At 44.8% G+C, this 19,623-nt stretch overlaps 1 protein-coding gene across 3 annotated transcripts in view; it reads right to left on the bottom strand.

The window, feature by feature from the left end:
- COL5A1 (collagen type V alpha 1 chain) overlaps window positions 1–19,623 on the bottom strand; it is a 180,884-nt gene that overhangs the window by 108,403 nt on the left and 52,858 nt on the right. For all 3 annotated transcript variants that reach the window (XM_087752785.1, XM_087752786.1, XM_009476995.2), the window contains 3 exons: window positions 13,329–13,496; window positions 6,957–7,170; window positions 6,164–6,326 (listed from right to left, as the gene is read on the bottom strand). In XM_087752785.1, the coding sequence (XP_087608911.1) occupies window positions 6,164–6,326; window positions 6,957–7,170; window positions 13,329–13,496 (545 nt within the window). The remainder of the gene's footprint in view (window positions 1–6,163; window positions 6,327–6,956; window positions 7,171–13,328; window positions 13,497–19,623) is intronic.

The raw sequence follows: 19,623 nt of genomic DNA, 5'->3' as shown, positions 1-19,623 counted from the left end.
TTAGCTTCTTTCAGCAGTCTACCGAGGTAGGGAAAAATACACAGGAGCATGTATCTGTGGTGCATCTTGACAGAGAAATTCATGTTAGTAAAAAATCCTAATTAATTAAAAATGCCTTTTGAAGGTTAACAAAAACTTAATAGATATGAGCTCTGCCCAGCTCCTTCCTGACCCTCTGGACTAAGCCCAGATCTTGCAGAACACGATGGCTTCAACGCCACACTCGTGAGAAGCCTCATTGAGCTCAGTGGAACCATTAAGATGCTTCTGGTTTGAGGATATTGGGGACCTTGTTGTTTTCCCGTAAGCATATAAATAAGCATTCCCATGTGCTCTGTGCCTTGCCATTGCTCTGTTTACATTTGCACAGGAGCCTCCTGCAAACGGGAACAGCAACGACAGCCATGCCGAGGCAAGCTGGGCTCTAGATGTGAACCAGACACGGATTCAGAGCTGAGGCTCCCACAGTACATTTGCACCCATAAGCTGAGAAAATCTACAAATATTGCAGTTACCACCAGTCTGGCTTTCCCCAAAGCCCACTGGGCTAGCAGCATAGCTATCCTCCTGCAATCGTAGATAGAGGCCATTTAATATATTAACAGATCTGTCTGCAAAAGGGGAAGCCTAAATCTCTCCATCCTCAAACACCAAAAAATACCATAAGATACGCCTACATGTATAAGAATCCTATTTTCATTTGTAGACCTTTTGCTAAAGCAAAAGCTATTGATCCAATCTTATAACCTCAGAGGCGTCTGAAAAAAATAACGTACAGAAACTTTAAAAATAAGAGCACTTTCCAGAGCTGGAAATGCTACAGCCAAGAGCCTGGGAAGGGAGGGAGAAAACCCTGACAATAGTGAAATGAAATCTGGGATTATCAACAACAGTGATAATTGTTTAAGTGTAAACAAGCTAGAAGATGAAAAGAGAGTTGGCATTTCAACCCAAGAGCAACACAGCACCTGAACAGCCCCAATGTCTCAGCTAAGAGCATTGAAGCATCTATTCTGCTTTGTCTTGTTGCGCCTTGAAACATTCAGCAGCCCTAAGAGCACCTCTGGCACCTTGCCCGGGCTTTCTGGCTCACCCCAGCACAAATTGCTTTCCCTCCATTTCTGATGTCTTGATTTCACTAGTGGTCTTCAAAAACAAAGGAGGAAAGACAATATAAAGCACCATCCTTTCAGCATCATCCAAAGCCCAGCAGCGTGCTGTATCTCATCCCAGGACAAGCTATTGCATAAGCTAATAGCAAATAGTTTGTCAGCCCCTCACGGTTTCACTGCCTTGGCAGAACGGTGTCCACAGGTGTCTAAGACCCTCTCACTTTGCAACTTGGTTGGGCAGGATCAGAGGAAACCCACTTGGGTTTACAGCACCAACTACACCAATGAGACAGTTATGGGACCCAGCTGTACAAAATAAGCCCCTCTTGTCTCCAGAGGGGCCAACAGTAGAAATCAAACTTTAAAAAGCAATTTACACATGCACTAAGCTTTTCCACTTCTGGGAAAACTAATTTCATATACACCAATACCAGACACTGCTGCAAACCAACGTTATTTACAGAGGGTCAAAACACCAGTTACCTTGTAGGACAATCCTGCAAAATTTTAAACAGATGAACCAAAAATAGTTTACATCAAATGTACTCATTTGTTACTAGGGTACCCTGAGCAGTTTTATCAAAACCTACTTTTTTTTTTTTTAAGCAATGTCCACACCACAGTTTTAACAATGCCAACGCTAGCTCTGCCAGCCAGGTGCCATACAGTACTTTTATCAGCACAGCACCCTCACACAACCATCTCTTCCTGACAGCTCAGAACACAAAATGGGATTTGCAGCAGAAATATGGAATACGTCACATATCTAGAACTTTGGCAAGGTCCGGACAAGTTTCATTTTGTTCATCAGCCCATTGCTGTATGTGCTGGTCTACAGAGTAACGCTAAGCAGTAAAACAGAGCTGGGCCACACACTATTGCAGAAACCAAACTTCTATGGGACTACATGAGATGCTTCCAAACACCATTGAAAAGGGGCTAAGCTCACCTAATCCAGCCCAGAGACAGTAACATTTACCTGCCACAGACATTGTGCAGCACTTTCCAGTCATAAAGGTCCTCCAGCTGTGGGTTATGGGATTTCTCTGTTCACTGCTGTAATACAGCCACTTCTCGGACTGAAACACAGCACCAGTGACCTTACTGAGCCAGGACCTGAACTTTGTTTCAGTCCACATCTGCTAAACCGGAATGATTTCTTCAGCCCAGAGCTCGCTGAGCTGCTTTTCCACCAGACCACCACAGCAAATGGCAGGTTGGAAAAGCCAGCCCACGGGGAGGTGCCATCCACATGGTCCTGGGAAACAGTGGTCAAATGGATTAAGTGAGCTGCATGCTGTTTTAGCTAAACAAATCAAAGCCTCGCCAGGCTTTGCTTGGGGGTGGGAGAGAGACCGTGTTCAAGCCGGATCACTTGCCCTGATGGAAGGAGCAAGCCCCAGGGAGATAGATACTGTCCCCTGAACCCAGCAATAAGTTGTGCATGGAGCAAAAATTCCTTGGCATGAGCATCTTCCAAGGACAAATCTCAGATGAAAGCCCACAGCCATGGTTGATGGGTACAATATGCAAAAGAAGCATGTGTATAACAGCCAAGTAAACCCTCAAAGGAGGCAAAGCATTGGCCTGACAAGCACTGAACTTATTCTCAGCTCTTACACCAGGCACAGGCTACCAGAGATCAGCACAAAGGCTGAGGGGTCAGCCTTGGGATTGACACACTGCTGCCAGCAGAGATGGGCTCACACTTCCAGTTTCTTGTTATCCACACAAGAACTGATGGGATCCTGCACAAAAAGGCAACTCCTGCCAGAGACTGCGGGCACTGAACAGGCAGCTCCTGCAGCGCATCACTGTGAAGTGGAGGCAGGAGCAGGGCCATCGCATCTCCAGGACATTTTGGAAAGTCTCCCTAGGTTTCAGGCAGAAGACGCTTTGCTTTCTGGGAAAGGGACTTTCCCAGATGTCATTCTCTCTCTATTCCCATGCCTAATCATTAGACTGTGCTAGGACCTAGTTTCTAATGTATGTTTAAAAAAAAAAAAGCACATCAAAAGAAAGTTAATCCCTCTAAAAATGAGATACATTCACACGTCTTCTGACTTCCTTCCAGTGCTGCTGTAGCCACAGGAACGCTGCTTACTACAGCCTGCAAGCAGAGGAAAAGCGTTTATCCTGCACCATGGGCTATTTCTTTTCTCTTTCCTTCTCTGACTGCAAAAAGCCCTTTACTGTCTCACAACAGCATCCTCTCAGGCACAGCATGAAGCCAGCCGCCACTTCCCAACCCCAGCGCGAGAGCCTGTCCTGACATTTGTAAACTCCTGTTTTGAACAACAGCTCAGCACAAAACTTAACTTGTATAACCTAGGCTCCAGGCTTGGCCCCCTTCCAAACCTACCCAGCATTCCCCCAGCCATACAGAGATCCACACAGCCTCCAAACTAATTGAATTTTAATGAGAGGAAGTAGTTTTTCCACTGGAAGAATGTTGTGCTAGAGAAATATTTTGAAACTCCTCTAACCTTTCCTGCCAGGGTTTTTCTGCAGCAGAGTACGAGCGAGGAAGTCCCCATCTGGGCACTCAATCGACAAACACAGCAGAGCTGCTCTGCTTGCAACCCCAGCTAGACCTAGAGCTTAAATAATTACAACTTTCAAAACAAAAGGTGTTTGGGGTTTTATTTTTATTATTTCAGTCCTGACAAGGAGGATATGAATTCCCACTACTTACAGCCCTTGCTGATTCATGCTGAGACACAGCCCATCTAAGCCCTCCCCAGTGCTGCTTTCCATCCCACTCCCAACTAACTGGATTATTTTAATTTCCAGCAAAAGCAACAAACATGTAAGAGCCAGGCAACTCCAGGGGTGTAGAAAACACCGGGGACCATCTTATTAGCTGAGGTTTGCAGAGCAGTTGCCTACAGGACAGCAGCAGCTTCATCCCATCATTCTGCATTCAGTCCAGAAATTACCAGCTTTCCAGGAATACATCACTTTAACAGTTTACACCCATTTCCCACTCTTCTGAGCCACATGTTTCCCTGTACAGTTTCTGCTTAGCCTGCAGAAATAAGAAAGGAGGAACCAAAGGAAATTAAGTTGCTGAGATATGAAGGAAATTACATTATAGCCCACTGCCTTCAAACTTATTAATTACTTTCCATTTAAAGCTGCTGGTATCTTGATTAGTGTGTGTGGATAGGCCGAAAACCCTCTTTGATGAGGATGACAAAAGAAAGGACAAATACCAGAACTAGAGAGCTTTTTATAGACATGCTGTATAATATCAGTACATATAAAACAAAGGAAAAAAAATACTTGCTAATTGTCCAGTTCTCAGTAAGTGCCTGCACTGATCTTGTAGTTGCATCTTGTACCCAGAACAGGCAACAGGCTCCAGCCGAGGGGAACACTTGCTCCGTTTTACTCCACCTCCCAGGACTGAGGAGGTTTCACAAGCTCTCTGAGCTTGTACCCCTAGATAAGTCCTTGTCAGCAAGGGAGCTGGGGCCAGCCCCATGGGAAGGGCTAACAGTGGAGCTGGGACAGCATTGCCATCCATATGCATTCCCTTGCCTGGCAGAGCAATCAGCAGTCCTAAATCCAGGTGAGCACTAAAAATCACCTGGGAACATCTCAAGCTTCAGGGGCAGTTATGGAAACTCTGTTACTTTGCAAAATGAAGTAGTCTAAAGCACAGGTTTCTTATCCAGTTGGGATGTGATACCAGGTTCTTTAAGTGGATCTACTAGATCCCTGGGTCCAGTGGCTCCCCAGAAAAGCTCACCACTTTATATAACAACTCCACTTAAAATACGGCATCCAGTGCGACTGCTGAAGTTTTTGGCAGAATGTCCAACACTTGCAAAAGACACTCCAGTGCCCATTAAACCCAGCTTTTACTTTCCGTTTTAATTGTTAAACTTCCCAGGGAATGTCTATTAATTTAATACAATTTAGAGATTCAGCTTTAACTCTGTAACTGGGATTTTGGCAGCAGTGTTCAGTCCATGCATTCTTGCTGTTTACAGCAGATCAGCTCCCAGATGTTGGTAATGTTAAACAGACTGGAACTTTCCTTCCAAGTGACAGCAAAATGCAGACAAGAGCTGGCTTCGGTACAGCTCTAATTATCCACCAACAGGAGATGTTCCCCATCCCTTTGCTGGGTTGGGGAGGCCCAGGAGATACAGCTCTTTCTCCACATAAATGCAATAAAAGTGAGGAGGTAGAGATCAATAGGTCTTAGTTTACACTCCGTTGCACTGGCACTGATTTCAGGGAAGCAATTCTAGCTTGCAAGAAGATCAGGGACAAGATTCTCATACACATGAAAGCCTCAGAAGTGCAGCAGACCACAGAAGTTGAGATTGCTAGTGAAATGCATATATTAAACTAGCTGCTGAACTATGGGAAGAACTTCCACCATATGTACCTTGTCTATAAATAATCCTCTATCCCTTTGCTTAAATCAAAGCAGCTCATGGGAACATTCCACCCATCACGATTTTGCTTTGCTTTTTAAAAGCAGTTGCTGCATGGGAGGTGACAGGGCTGCCAAACAAGCTGTCGAGGAGAGTCCCCTTATGTCGTGGTGCAAGAAACCAAGAATCAATGGCCAATGCATGGGAAAAGAGCAAATTCCTATAGCCCTGGAGTGAACTGTGACTTGCAAGGGAGCTGCTTTCCTCAGCCTTCATTTACTGCCCCTGCAACTTGATCTAAATCATAACACAGGGATGAATGAAAGCCCTGTGAGCCCTTCCCATGCTAAACAAGCCAAGAGCATAAGAGCTTCAGACCTACAAAATCCCAGTGCAGGGGCTGGTCTAGAACCCAGCAAGGGCATGAAACCAGAGGAGCTCACTCCAACAGGTCATCTGGCCCACTGTTCTCATCGTTACTACAGAAAGTTTTACCTAGTCAAAACAAAAACTTAAAAATTATATTACATATGACAGTGTTCTATTATGCAGAAATCCAATACAAGTTCCAAAAAGGAGCTGTAAATACCTCATCAGCCAGAACCCAGCTCATCATCCCTGTGGAACATCTCTAGAGCTCTTCATTGTCATATGACTTACCTCAAAGACTTCCTCATCCAATATCCTTGTTCCAAATACAATGATGCCATTGACATCAATGATGGGATGGTCACTTCGGTCCAAGAACTTGGTTATCTTCTTTTTACAGTCCAAAATCAAGGTGACATTTTTCTTCTGCACACTGATAGCTACTCTGTGCCACCTAGAAGAACACAGTCCATAAATGTGTTAAACAGAGCCTTGGGCTTTCAAGAACAAGCTAATGATTGTATAACAATGAAGCTTTCATAAATTGATGTTCTGCAAACCTTCACGCATCATCTGCAAACACATGAAAATCATCCTTGGGCAGACCCTAAAGATTTCATTTGAATAGAAAAACTGTATTGACAGATGGTGCCATTCGCTTCTCATCCCTCTAAAACAGGTAGGAGTGTGCCAGTTCTGGCTTCAACAAGAGGCAGAGGAAAAAAATGCACCAATAACTCCCTGGCTATCCCCCTTTCCCGCCCTCCTTATGTCCTGCAAAAGACTCAGTGTGGATTTTTCAAGACAAACCAATTTCTTAAGGCCCTTTACAGCAGAAGTCAACAGTGTTCCTATCCCCATAAGTGTCAGACAATTTGCACTGACCGGTATGCGATTCAAGCTTTTTATGTATGCAGTATTTATTCACCAAAGGGCAAAGTTCAAGACTGGGACACTTGGCAGTAGTCAAAGGTGTGTATATACATTTATATATACATGACTCCTATTTTACACAACATTCAACATGCTGGTATTGATATAAACAATGCACCGTTTTTTCCTTTGCGCACAAAATTTCACTTACTTGCCATCTGCTAGGTTAATGCCTCTAAAGAGAGGATAGTCTTCTGGGCCTGGCTTTCCTGTATGGTCTTCATACAGGAATACAGGAGATCTACCCATCTCCACACCAATTTGCTGGATCCCTTGCTCATTGTAAATTGAGATCAAGAAGGACTGACCTCCTTTCTTCGCTTTTACAGTGGTTAGAATGGAGAAGTCCTCTGGGAATGGGGAAGCTGGAGTAGAAAAGCAAAGAGGTTAGTCAGGTTTGCTTGAAAATTAATCCCTACAGAAACAGTCCTGGTGTCTAATAACCCATGGGGAGACCACTGGTTTATCTCTCCAGATGTGCACACATCAACCCTGAAAATTTACATTGGGCAACATCTTAGTTGCCAGGTGAAGATCTGGCTTTCCCCCAAAGCCTATTGCGATACAGGGTTGCGATGGGCTGCAACCCAAAGTAGCCTGCACCAGCAAAGCCAGCATAGAGCAGAGTCCCCACCAAGGGCTACCTACTCTAATGGCACATTTAAGACTCAAGCGCAGAACTGAGCATCTCTGAGGATAATTCATTTATAATCAGAAAGCCTTTTTCCAGCCCTTATTGCAATTTGTCACAGAGCCAAAAGCCACCCCACATTTGAACTTGCAAGCAAAGGATGGCAAGGGGTCTACTGTTTTGGGATGAGACCATATAGTGCCAAGGAAACAGAGGTTTTAAAAAAAGCTGTTGGTTTAAATCTGTATTATTTGCACCTAACCCTTCCTTAGTGTGCCTAGAGCATTTTAGGAGACAAGGCAAAAAACTTTGTTGTTTCATATATCATGACATCCCCCAATTAACTTAATATGTCAGGGGGACAGAGGAAATTAAGCATCCCATGCCAGTCAGACACATACAGTATTGAAAGGGTTTATTTAAGGGAATAGGGAAGTTGCATCAGGTTTTGTCTATTCCAGATGAGAACAGAGCATTCTGTGGCTTTGGCTTTCAGGGTTGGTGCAGACAAAAAAAATCTGAAAACAGAAATAAATCTGGCAATCAGTAGGAGATGCTAGTTTGCCTGCATATTAAAAAGCATCTCAAAAATTTCCTAGCGTTTTCTCCACTTAGGAAAGCAGCCCTGTCTGATCTCAGGTGATTCTTGTCTCTATTTTTGCATGGTTTGGAAGATTAAAGCCATGAAAGTATGAAGCAGGTACAGTCAAGTACAGAGGCAATGCTCTGCACAGGGGAAGGGTCAATCCCCTGCAACACCAAATGAATATATTTCAACTTTTAAGGCAGCATGGGCACCAAGTTGCACCCTGTGCAAGATACAACTCCTCCGTTTGGGTTTTCCCTGCCATTCAGACTGGAAAGATGAGCCCAAACTGAAAAGCCTGGATGCACAGCCCAAACAGGACATCTTAAAAACACCAGCAGCATTAGTAAAGGAGCTTTCTTGATCAAATTATTATTGGAGATGGGGCCTATTGAAACAGAGGGTACCTACAGGGCATAACCTCCTCAGATGCTGCATTTCAACAGCATGAGACTTGCAGCATATCTTTCCTTTAAGGTCCAGGCTTTGAAAAACAAGGATTGCATTGTACCGTTGGGTATCTGCCTGGGAAATCTTAAACCACAGCAGGGCAGAGCAAAATGGGACAGCCCCGCCACGGGCACTGCAGGCTACGTGTGCTGGGACCATCTACGTGTGTGGCAGCCAGCGGCATGCCGGGAAGGGAACAACACAATGGATCATTTTTAAACTGCAGATCCGTAGCCATATAAAACCACAAAAAATGTCAAGCTCAGTGCCCATAAGCTTCAAATAGACTTCCTTTGCCCCTTTAGGCTTTTCTTAGATGGTATCCTAGGGCTGCATAAGGGATTTTGACCCAGGGAGGGGACCAGGAACATGGGAGTGGGGAATTCTTCCAACCACAAAGCTAGCAAGTTCAAACGCAAAGAGGCCACAAGCTCACCCTCTCCTCTTCTGCCTGGGAGTTGCTTTAACTTTTATTAACAAGTGGTTAAAACGCATCTAGCTGCCTAGCACAGAGCCGCACCACCAGGCAGTGGAGGAGGCACCCGCAGGCTGGGCTGCATCAAAAAGGAGCACTGCTACAAACAGCTTGTGCAAACAGAGCAGACCAAGTGGGACATCTGAGGGTACCTAGAGACACATTGTGTTTGCACCAAGTTAACATCCCTCACCTTAGTTAAATAACATTTGGAAAGAAGCATAAAGCAGTATTCTGAACAGAGGACTCACAGTCAGTAATTAAATGCCATGATTATGGCCTGATTTCCCCCTAGGACACAGACCCAGATATTTGGCAAAGGCAGGCATCCGATTATTGTGCCTCCCATAGGATGCACTGAGCTTTATCTCCCTCCTGCTGTATACAAATCCTCCTGTAGCACTGAATCAAGACCATACGCCTTCCTGGTTCTAATTACAGGCTGCAGTTTTGGGCCTTTTATGTAAAATAGTTCATGTCCAAAATTTCATTATGAATCCACAATACAGTACCTTTCAACTTGGACAAGCTGCCAACTCATTAAAAAGCTGCTTTTAATTTTTTTCATTATTATTAAAATGTCTCCATGGTGATGCGAGTTTCTCAACCCAAATAACCATAATGGATGAATTATAGCTGACATTACTCTGTTACTGCTCTGCTGTCCTGGCAAAACAACAATGCCTTCACTGTCATAGCTAGAAATGACCCAGGCTATTAAATGATGTATGAAAATGCATCCACACAGACAGCAATACTAATAAATACATCATAATAAATACACGAAGCACACAGAAATTGACCCAGATCCCCTTAAAGACAATGGAGACACCCCTCCAACAACAGGTTTGGGATTAAGCCCTTATATTTGTTCACTTCTTCAAAGGAGCTCATGCTGAGAGATGTTGCACATCCATCTCTTCACTTAATGGCACTGTGCCGATGCCGAATTCGGTTCAGCATTGCTCTTTTACCCTATGGCCAAGTCCTTTCAAATTCACTACATGCAGCCTCCTGCAAGGAAGGGTTAAGACCCCCAATTCTGCAGATGGAGCCATGGAAAGAGCCGAGGAGGTCCAGGGTGGGCAAAAAATCCCTCCACCTCACACAGCTCCCCACACGCCGATACCATTAGCTTCACTTGAGCAGATTGCATCTGTGGTATGCCCCAATATGCAAACCAGTGGAGTCAGGCTGAGTTTCTTCTTTCCTGAGCACCATCACCAGGGATTAGAGGCTCTTCTGCAACTCATGGTCTTCAAAATAGAGACAGTTGGGACCTCTGCCTAACCCAGATCCTGCAGGTGTATGCAAACAGCCTAAAACAAAGAGCCCTGGCTTTAGTCTGGGAAGGACAGGAAAGCTTTGCTGCTTGATAGCAAAAAATCAGCAGAAACAATGAGCTGATCCAGTTCCTGACACAAACACAAAGCAGATCTGTTGTGTGAGATGGTGTCATTTCCAGAGCCACTTTTCAAAGGAAAACAGCTCTTCAACAGTGTCACCAACTTCTGGCTTTTTTCTTCATCTGAGAAGACTCTCAATTTTGGAATGACTTGTTTTCCTCAGAGATGACTGTTCAAGCTATAACAGAGATTTTTTTGAGCCCTTAAATATATATATGCGGACACCCACAAGCAGTGTGGAGAATACAGAGTTTGCTAGAATGCAAATGACATTTTGCTGGCTGCCACTGAAAACTTCGCCTTTCTTGCCTCTGCTGGAAGAGCACGGTTTTGCTGGGAAGTAGAACTTATTTAGGGAGCAAGGACAAAGAGCATCTCAAATTTTCTCACTCTTGTGGGCTTGAAAAAACAGACAAGTTTTTTTTATCTCTCTTGCTTTGCTGGCTATGGAAGCAGAATGCAAAGCCCATAAAATTACCATCTTAGAAAAGCACTGACTTCTAATTAACATAAAATATTATGTGCAGTGTACATTTGCCTAGGGTGCTCTATAGCAGAGAGGGAAAGTTATGTTACAACCCACCCGCCAGTTAATGTGAAATCACAAAAACCACATTTCTCCTGGTACATCACACTGCAATTACTTTGTTATCTTTATCTCCTCTCTCATTCATTTGGTGGTGTGAGCTGAAGTCACATCTAGTTATGGAGATGTGCTAGAAAAAACATTTGTCAATCTGATGGAGAACACCAGGGCTTCTTCACTTTGCTCTTCCCTTCCTATTTCCTCAGCAAGCAGCAGAGGAGACTCTGACTTTGGAAGTCTCTGGAGAGGGATGGAGCTGCTTCAAGTCACCCCATGGTCATTCAGATGATGAAATGATTGAAAAGTTGCTTGATGACACTAAGGAAATACCTTCCAGATCTTCTCACCCAAGGAAGACAGTAGATGCAAACCAAGAACTCAATGAGGACATGCAAGTAGTAAGGTGGGACAAAAGCAAGATAATAGCTTACTACACTCTCCTGTGACCACAATTTGGTTCTGCATGCTGCCTTGTTGTGTTAACCTTTGTCATAAGTGGTGTCATCCAGTCTCCTTGCTACATTAATTAGCCAGAATACTCCATCCTTGTTTTTATTTCTTGGGGTCACCACTGTTTGCTGGTTTCCATAACACAAAGGCAACCAGGCAAGATTTCACAGTGGCTACAGCATCTACTGGGAAGCTCTCAAATCCACTACAGTTGTATATTCCAAACTGGGACCATTTCATTCAAGCAGTTCTGAGCTTGAAGATACCAGCTGGGCCAAAACTTCGAGTCATTTCAGATACGTGGGAAGAGTGCGTGAAAGTGGTTAAACACACATTGGTTAGGTTGAGTTGATCTTGCCTTGGGACAGACTGATGACTCAGAAGCCACTGCAGGGCCCTTGCAGCCCATCCCTAGGATGAATATTCCCCATAATCCACAGGCAAAATCCTCCGGGATATGAAGGCACAGCCTGGCAGAGGGGTGCAGTTGGGCACGTAATATTATCTATAGTCAGAAAGAACCATCCTGCCCTGGGCAGCAATAAAGGCAAATGTAGGGTCTGTTCTGCACTTCTGCAGATGCTGAAAGAAGGCTTTAGGCAAAACTGAGAAGCTCCTTCGCTAAGGGTTGACCATGCGATGGAGGGCTACCAGCCTGCAGCCCAGGCACAACTGCTCTCATCTTCATGTCAAGCTGTCAGTTCATATGCAAGACACAGGGTATGCTCCTGCTCACCACAGATTAAATATAATTCGCCTGCTTATTGTGACAGCAGGATAATAATGAAGTCTGAAAATAACCTTAGCGATAACACATGCAATGAAGGAAATACAGGACTGGAGGATGCAAGCACAGCAGCAGTCCAGCCTCAGAGTCCTTGTTTAGGCCATTGACAGGCTGGGTCCAATAGATACAGCGTGTTAATTAAAAAGCATTGGTAGTGGCATGCCACATTACCTCCGATTTAGCTAATGCATTTTGCATCATTAATTCTCTCACAAATGCCAAAGGAGAGTGTTTGCGCCTTCTGCTTCACACACAAGTTACAGGCAGCGTTTTTCTGCCTCATTGCTAAACCTTCCACAGCAAAGGCACTTTTCTCACCAAACCTAGAAAGTCCGACCATGCCTACTCCCAGGATCCCTGCACTCCCCCATATAAAACAGGGATACAGCAGTGCTCCTGTGCAGCTTCGGAAGGAAGACTTCTGATGGTGACTACGTGTTCAAGACTGAAGCTCTCACGCAGCGAGTAGTTTGGGTCCACAACGTGTTCAGTCTTTTTACAAGCACATTTTACTCTACAGTAGTGATTGTCCCTTGGCCTGAAAAATTAAAAACCTCCAGTACATCCTCAGTGACAAATGAAATGGTCAGTAGCCCATGCTCTTCAATGGCTTTGTGAACTCCTGCATCTTAGTGGCTTTAACGAACCTCCGATTTCTTCAAACAACTTTTCTTGGGACATCTGTTCTTGTGGGGCAGTATTATTTTTATATGGTGATTATTTGTGTTACAAGAGACACCACAGCCACAGCATAAGACCCTACTGTGCTTGGCACTCCACAAACCCAGAACAAAACACAGTCTGTGTTCCTTTGCATCTTCCAAATCTCTCTCCCCAGCTGGATGTCACTGTGTGATAATGAGACAGTAGAAACTTTCTAACATAGGAGGGAACAGATGTAGGCATTGGCCACATCTTCTGCAGCAAAACCCGCCACCATGTGCAAATGCAATGTTAAAAGAACAACTTACTGCAATGTTATTTGATGGCTGAAAGTTTGCAGCGCCCTGAAACAGCAGAATTGCTCCCTGCCAAGGGAGCATACAAGCACACTTGGAAAATGAAGAATTGCACAGTCCCCCATACATGCCTGCAGAATTTAAGAAAAGGATCGGATATTTCCATATGACAAATAAAAAGCTGCGGACTCACCAGGATACAGCTGCTTTGTTGGTGCACTAAGCTGAGCATCTTTTGTTACTCTATAAGCAACATCTGCTTCTTTCGAAGACCTTCTGCTTGTGCAAAACCCTGTTGTTTTTGTTATACCATCAGGTAAATTATGAAAATCTAATACCTTCAAGAGGTCTGCAGGTTCAGCTGTAAAAAGAAAAGAAAAAAACCAAGAATTAGCAGGCAAAAAGACTGGCACTTGCTCAGATTCAAGTCATTATTAGCCTGCCTCACACAAATCATTCATCGCAATTTTAAAAACAGGTGAAACGTTTAATACATCTGCAAATACAATGTTAATACCAGCTTCAAAGCTAGGACACTGTACTGCTGGCCAGAGACACTAATTCAATGCAGAGAGGAATGGCTGATCAGCTATCTGCACGAGGGCAGAAGGGAGAATATACTATTTTATTAGCTATAGTAGTTATATTTTCTGGATGTCTTCACCCAATCTCCATCATTCAAGCACATCCTGAAGATTAAGCATTAGACAGGAAATTCATGATCTGAGAGAAAGGTTTTAAATCAAGAAGTTGCCATCATGCTGATGCAAACATTTCACTCTTTTTTCTTAAGTTGGTTGATCCAAAAAATTGTTTTGAAGCAAATACCTGAGCAAGCTTCCCCAAAGGATTAAACACACCATGCAAAACCACCACATGTAAATTCACGCTAGCTGGGATAACAGGTAAACCCACAGCCATGCCTCAGGGTACAAACAAATTATGGCAGAGCAGGATCCCAGCACAGTGCTTTGGTGCTCACAGGTTGTTCCTGCTGCCTGCAGGCTCGTGCACAGCATCTAACCCTGCCCCGCGTGAAGGCAGGTGGCATGGGGCAGAGGTACAGTACGACTCCACTGCAGGCAGCCAAGTGCCCCCTCTGTAACTCAGCCCAAGCCCAGGCAAATCCACCAAATAACTCCCCTTCTTTGCCAGGTATTCCCCCCCCCCCGCCCCGTGACACACCGGGATTTCTGCACAACCACCAGTACATAGGAGCATTGGCATGGCCAACACCACACATACACTTCACAGAAGAGGAAAAATCTGCATGGGCATTCTGACTCATGCCATGAAGCAAAAGCCTTCTTTCCTCAAAAGCCCTCCTCAACCACATCCTATTAGGCTCATATCCTGACTGAGGGTCTCACTGCTGCAGATGTTAAACTGGTCAATGGAGAGCACTTGTCTCACACCCAGGGCTCCCCACACCAGCAAAGTCTGGTTCACCTCCAGATGTTCAGGTCTTTAGAACATCGATTAAGTAATGCAAGTGATACGTCTCATTAACTTCCTAACCTGGTCTTGCGCATGTCAGGAGAGATTGCGTCTCCAAAAGTGGAATAACCAGTTCCAACTTTAAATGCTTAAAAGAAAGTTTGAATTTTGACTTGATACTTGGAGCAAAGTGCTGCCAGAAAGCTGAACCACCCAACTCAAACCCCTAGCAGTGCTGAAAGCAAAAGTCTGCATGACAGCTCCATTTAACCTTGCCTGGGCAATATATCACAGCTGTATTCTGTTGCCACTTGATCCATTATTTTCCCCAAAGAGGGATATTATTCAGATCCTCAAGGACAGCCACACATTAGATAACCTGATATTTGCAATGATACCCAAGACAAACCCCCCTGGGCTGGCTGCCCCAGCTTGCATCAGGATCTCAAGACATCTCACCACACTGCGTGGCCAAGGGTGCAAAGCTTATTACCAGTTTGCAGAATGACCACAAACAGCCCAACTGCATTCAGGAAGGTGCATGGCATCGCTGCTACTGCAAAAAAAGGACAGATCTCCTGAAGGGCAGGAAAATAATATAGGAAAAATTTTGCAAGGGGAAAAAAAAGTTGGCCTCATATTGGGATCAAGCATGTTACTAGAAAGACCAGAGAGGAAAGAGAGGGAGAGGATTTCCATGGGATATGCTGTATGCAACTGGCTGCATGCCTGGGGAAGAGCTACAGCATGCACATCAGCACTGAACACAAACAACCCAGCAATAGAAAGAAATAACATGAAGAGATCTTTTACAATATAAAAAGTTTTGGTTACCAAGAAGAGCAGCCTAATATTTGCATGGAAAATTCATGTACATTGTTAGACAGTTTTTAAAAGTTTCCACAATCCTAAGAAGTTGGGCCCTCAATGAGAGATTACAAACATATGGCAAATCCAAGTCAACACTGCAGATAATAAACCAGCTGAGAGAGTCTGGGCCAAGCAGCATGCAGCTGTAATGTTTCCTCATCTCTCTTACTCTTGTTAGACAGTATATGGATGACAGACATTTGTCTAAGCTGTCCTTGCCGCTTAGATCTTCCCACTGCCTTTAACCATGTTTTGTTTCACACAAATATCTGCATACACACAGCCCAAACTGTGTTTAAACAACTAAAATTACAATAAAACTCCAGCTCTGCTTCCAGTTACCTCCCTGCGCTCCAAGAGATTCAAATCAGCCAGCTCCTAAGCTGCCTCCAACATTTATTTAGGGAGGAGAGGGGAAAAAGGCAAAGGCAAGGGGGAGGGGATGTGAATTCCAGACTCCTGACATCAGCCGGGTCCCCACGCCGGGTGCCGGGGGATTTGAGCCTCGCTCACAGCGTTGCACATAAACCATCCCACGGAGAGCGGCCACGGCAGGGCCAAGGTGTTTGCAGGAACAGAAGCACCTGCAGAAGAATCCATTGTCCAAAAGCTTGGCTGCTGTTGTGATAAAAAACAGTGTGGCCATCATCTCCTTCAGCAAGGGAGCCCCAGCGCACACCAGAGCCAGTCACAGTCATCCCATAGGAGAGAAGCATACAGTGCTGGACAAATTAAATGCTGCTCGTTGTCATGATCTTATAGGTAAAGTTGTGCAGCATATTGAGAGGAAGGAAGTGCAACATGAAAACAGAAGATTTTGCCAGCTCTATACGTTAACAGAATGACACCACTTGCAAGCCGTATGGCAACTGCTTGCCAAAAGCTCCCCCGGGGGTTATAGCAAGGTGAAGGGCATGCAACCAGAGCTGGACCTCCTCCAGAAGCGACCAGTCGTCAGCAGGCTCAGCGCTCCAGCCTCTGCTCAGAGCCCTCTGAGCAACCCCCACCCATCACCAGTGCCCTGGTGCAGCACTTCTCTCATTTATAAAGGATGATTCAAGCATCTGCCTGCCTCCCCATGCTGCTGTGAGCCTCTGAATACAACATGCAATTCATCTTCATTTAGAAGGAAGATCCTCTATACCACCCCATAACTATAATGGATTAGGTCAAAGCAAGATATTAAAGTAAAACAACAGTCGGGGTACTGCGCAAACAAACTGCAAGCCACACAGGTAACCAGCAGGAGAGGAAATAACCTCTGTTCACAGATGTGCACAAGTGTCTCACCTCTGCTCACTCCTGGAAATCAAAGGAGGGCTGAGGAGCCAGCCAAAGCCCTAAGACTGCTCGTGTTGCACTTCATCACTAAGAGCATCGGTTTGAGTAGGACTTAAGCAGCACGAAAGTCTCCAGCTTTTTCCGGAAAGATGAGCTTCACACACAGGAGCACCTCTTATTCCTGCCCAGCTAATCGCTTTATGTCCCCTTGATTTTTTCAGCCAAGTCTGAACTCAGCAATCTCCTGTTAGGAGCTATGACGGCATCGTGCACAGAAGGACAGACTGGACTGACCAAAACCAGGCCCTACAGGGCATTTCTTACAAGTTTGCACTGGGCTTGGCCTTCATCCGAGGACAGTTAGCTGTTGCTTTACAAGAGCTTTTTTTTTTTAAACACTTGCTATTTTATGAATAACATTACTATGCAGCATTACACACAGGATCATTCTTTCACTTGAGATGCACAGGGCTCCCCAAAGAGACCAGCAGCTCAGTCCCTGCTGCACCAGAGGAGGGTGGCAATACACCCCAAATAGCCAAAATTAGACCAAAATCAGACCAGAGGCTGCCCCAGAAGCCTGCACCCAGCACCATGTAAAGCCCTTGAACAAGACCAAAAAGGAGCATTACTTCCCATTTTAACAGAGGAGATGAACGACTCGCTGATGAGCCAAGAGTGGCAAAAGGAGGAATTAAATCCCTCATTCCTCCATGTCTGACCAAAGCTTTAACCACAAAACCAAATCTTTCTGCATTAATCTGATTCTTAGTTATTTAATTACCTGTTAAAACTTGGAGCAGAGGCAGCTAGTATTAAGCTTATAACTCTACCCCCATTCAGCAGCAGCCAACAGCCACTTTTTCATTCTTACACATCAACATTAAAGCAAATCAAGCAGCATTCATTGAAATAAGCTCCCTGGTTTTGGGCTGGGCACAGGCTCCAGCCAAAATAGGGTCAGTGTAGCCATGCTCTGCCACCCTCGACCACAGCCAAACCACCTGCTCGGACTCCGCTGTGGGATGCAGGAGCAGAAATATCCCCAAGCAACTCAAAAGGAAACCAGAGCATCATTAACATCCGAAGGTAAATATTAGCACACACCGAACACCCCTGCATGTGGGCAAACCCCTTCCCAACGTGACTGGGTTCTTCATCCTCACCTTTCCTTTTCTGGACTGTTCTGTAAATCAGATTTTAAGAGAGGAAGAGATCTTAAGCCCTGCTGATCCTTCAGGACACATGCAATAATAGACAAGGATGTTTGTTAAATGCCATTACACTTACAGAGCAGAAAAGGAACAACCAGCCCTTATTTAGGGACTGCAGTGAAGGCCAGTTAAAGACTTTTTCCATACACCATCTACCACACGACCATTATGCAAAGGTTGAACAGTTTGGTTTCTCCAAGCTTGATATCAAGCCCAGACCCTCCTAATTCTATCTTCCCTGACCAAGGCATTTTGTTTTGCTTTCACCAGGGGAAGCTATGCCATCCTTGCTTCGCTCCTGCAAGGGCTAACAGGTGTCAGCCCAGAGGGCACAGCCACCAGCTCCCTGCTCCTCTCATTTCATCACCCCCTTCACTGTTCTCCAGCTAAATGTTCTTAAAAGCAGGATGGATCAGCAGGAAAAGACAACATTATTTTCCCCTTACAAAAGAAAACCAACCCAAGAACATAATGGAAATGGTGCTATTGAAATTCAGTGCAAGATAGATCCGCAGCTTCTGTAAGACTGTGCTGAAAATCCCAGCATATACAGCATTAGCTAGAAGTCATTAATATAAACCATATTTATGCCTATAATAATCATTTTTAACACCTGAAGCAAAGCTCTTGAATGAGCCCCAAAGCACTTTACTAAGCATCAGGATACATAAGTCACTTATACATTACTTGTAGGTATCTTCATTTCCAGTGTCTGAAAAATTACCAAACTACACGTAACAAACCTCAAAACAACTCTCTCCCATCATTTTTCAAGGTCTTTAATTAAACCCTTATCCCCAAGGAAATCCGCAATATTCAAACTTGCCACTGAGTTGAAGGCTGAAGCTGTTGTAGCCCTGCAGTACTAGTGACAGCCGTTCTCCGTGGCCGCCCTGCTTTACGCCGCGGCATTCAGAGACGGCTGCTCTCACCAGCCGCCCCGCACAGCCCATCGGGGGAACCGAGCAGCACCAACATGCACTGGTCAAAAGGCAAAGCCAGGCATTCAAAAAGACTATGGTCTGGATTCCAGGAAATTAAAGTTTAAATATATTTAATTTTCCCAACTACATACAGTTCGTTTTATAAATCTATTATTAATATCCAATCACGCACAAGAAATTTTATAAATCTGTTCTGAAAGTTGCCTCCCAGTTTTTCAGTGTGATCTTCAAGCTTTTCCAGCTATCATTTGGGAAGATTTTTTTTTTTAAGTGAAGCAATCACATGGCTCCAGGAGCAGAAACTTTCAGAAAAAGTAAGGAAGAAAACCCCACTAGGTATCACAAGACTCCTACAAATCCCAGCAAGCAGGCAACACCGTGACACTGCATCTCAACAGCAAACGTAACAGTGCACACTTAGCGCAGGCATCACGAGGTTTCAAAGGTGATGCAGGCTCTCCAAGCCACCCACCAGCCCACGGTGCCCCAGAGCTGGTTATGCAGCATGGGACTGGAAGGAGCAGAAACGCCATTTCTGTAGTAGGAGAGCACATCTGGAAAACCTACCCCAGTTCTTAATGGCTCTGTTACATTCATTTGATTGCTAGTGAGAGGCTCTGACTTGACATCCCCCAAGATTAAAGCCAACCCTTTGAGAACATTTGCAGTAATGAGAGCAGCAGATGAGCTCCCACAGCATGCCCAGCCTGTTCCGTCCTCTGAGGGCCTGGAAGGACCACAC

Source organism: Nipponia nippon, unplaced genomic scaffold, assembly GCF_047370975.1.
Source record: "Nipponia nippon isolate SJK-2023a ecotype South Korea unplaced genomic scaffold, ASM4737097v1 scaffold_16, whole genome shotgun sequence".
Lineage (NCBI taxonomy): Eukaryota > Metazoa > Chordata > Aves > Pelecaniformes > Threskiornithidae > Nipponia > Nipponia nippon.
Note: the sequence above shows the minus strand (reverse complement) of the source record. Positions and strands in the feature narration are given on the sequence as shown.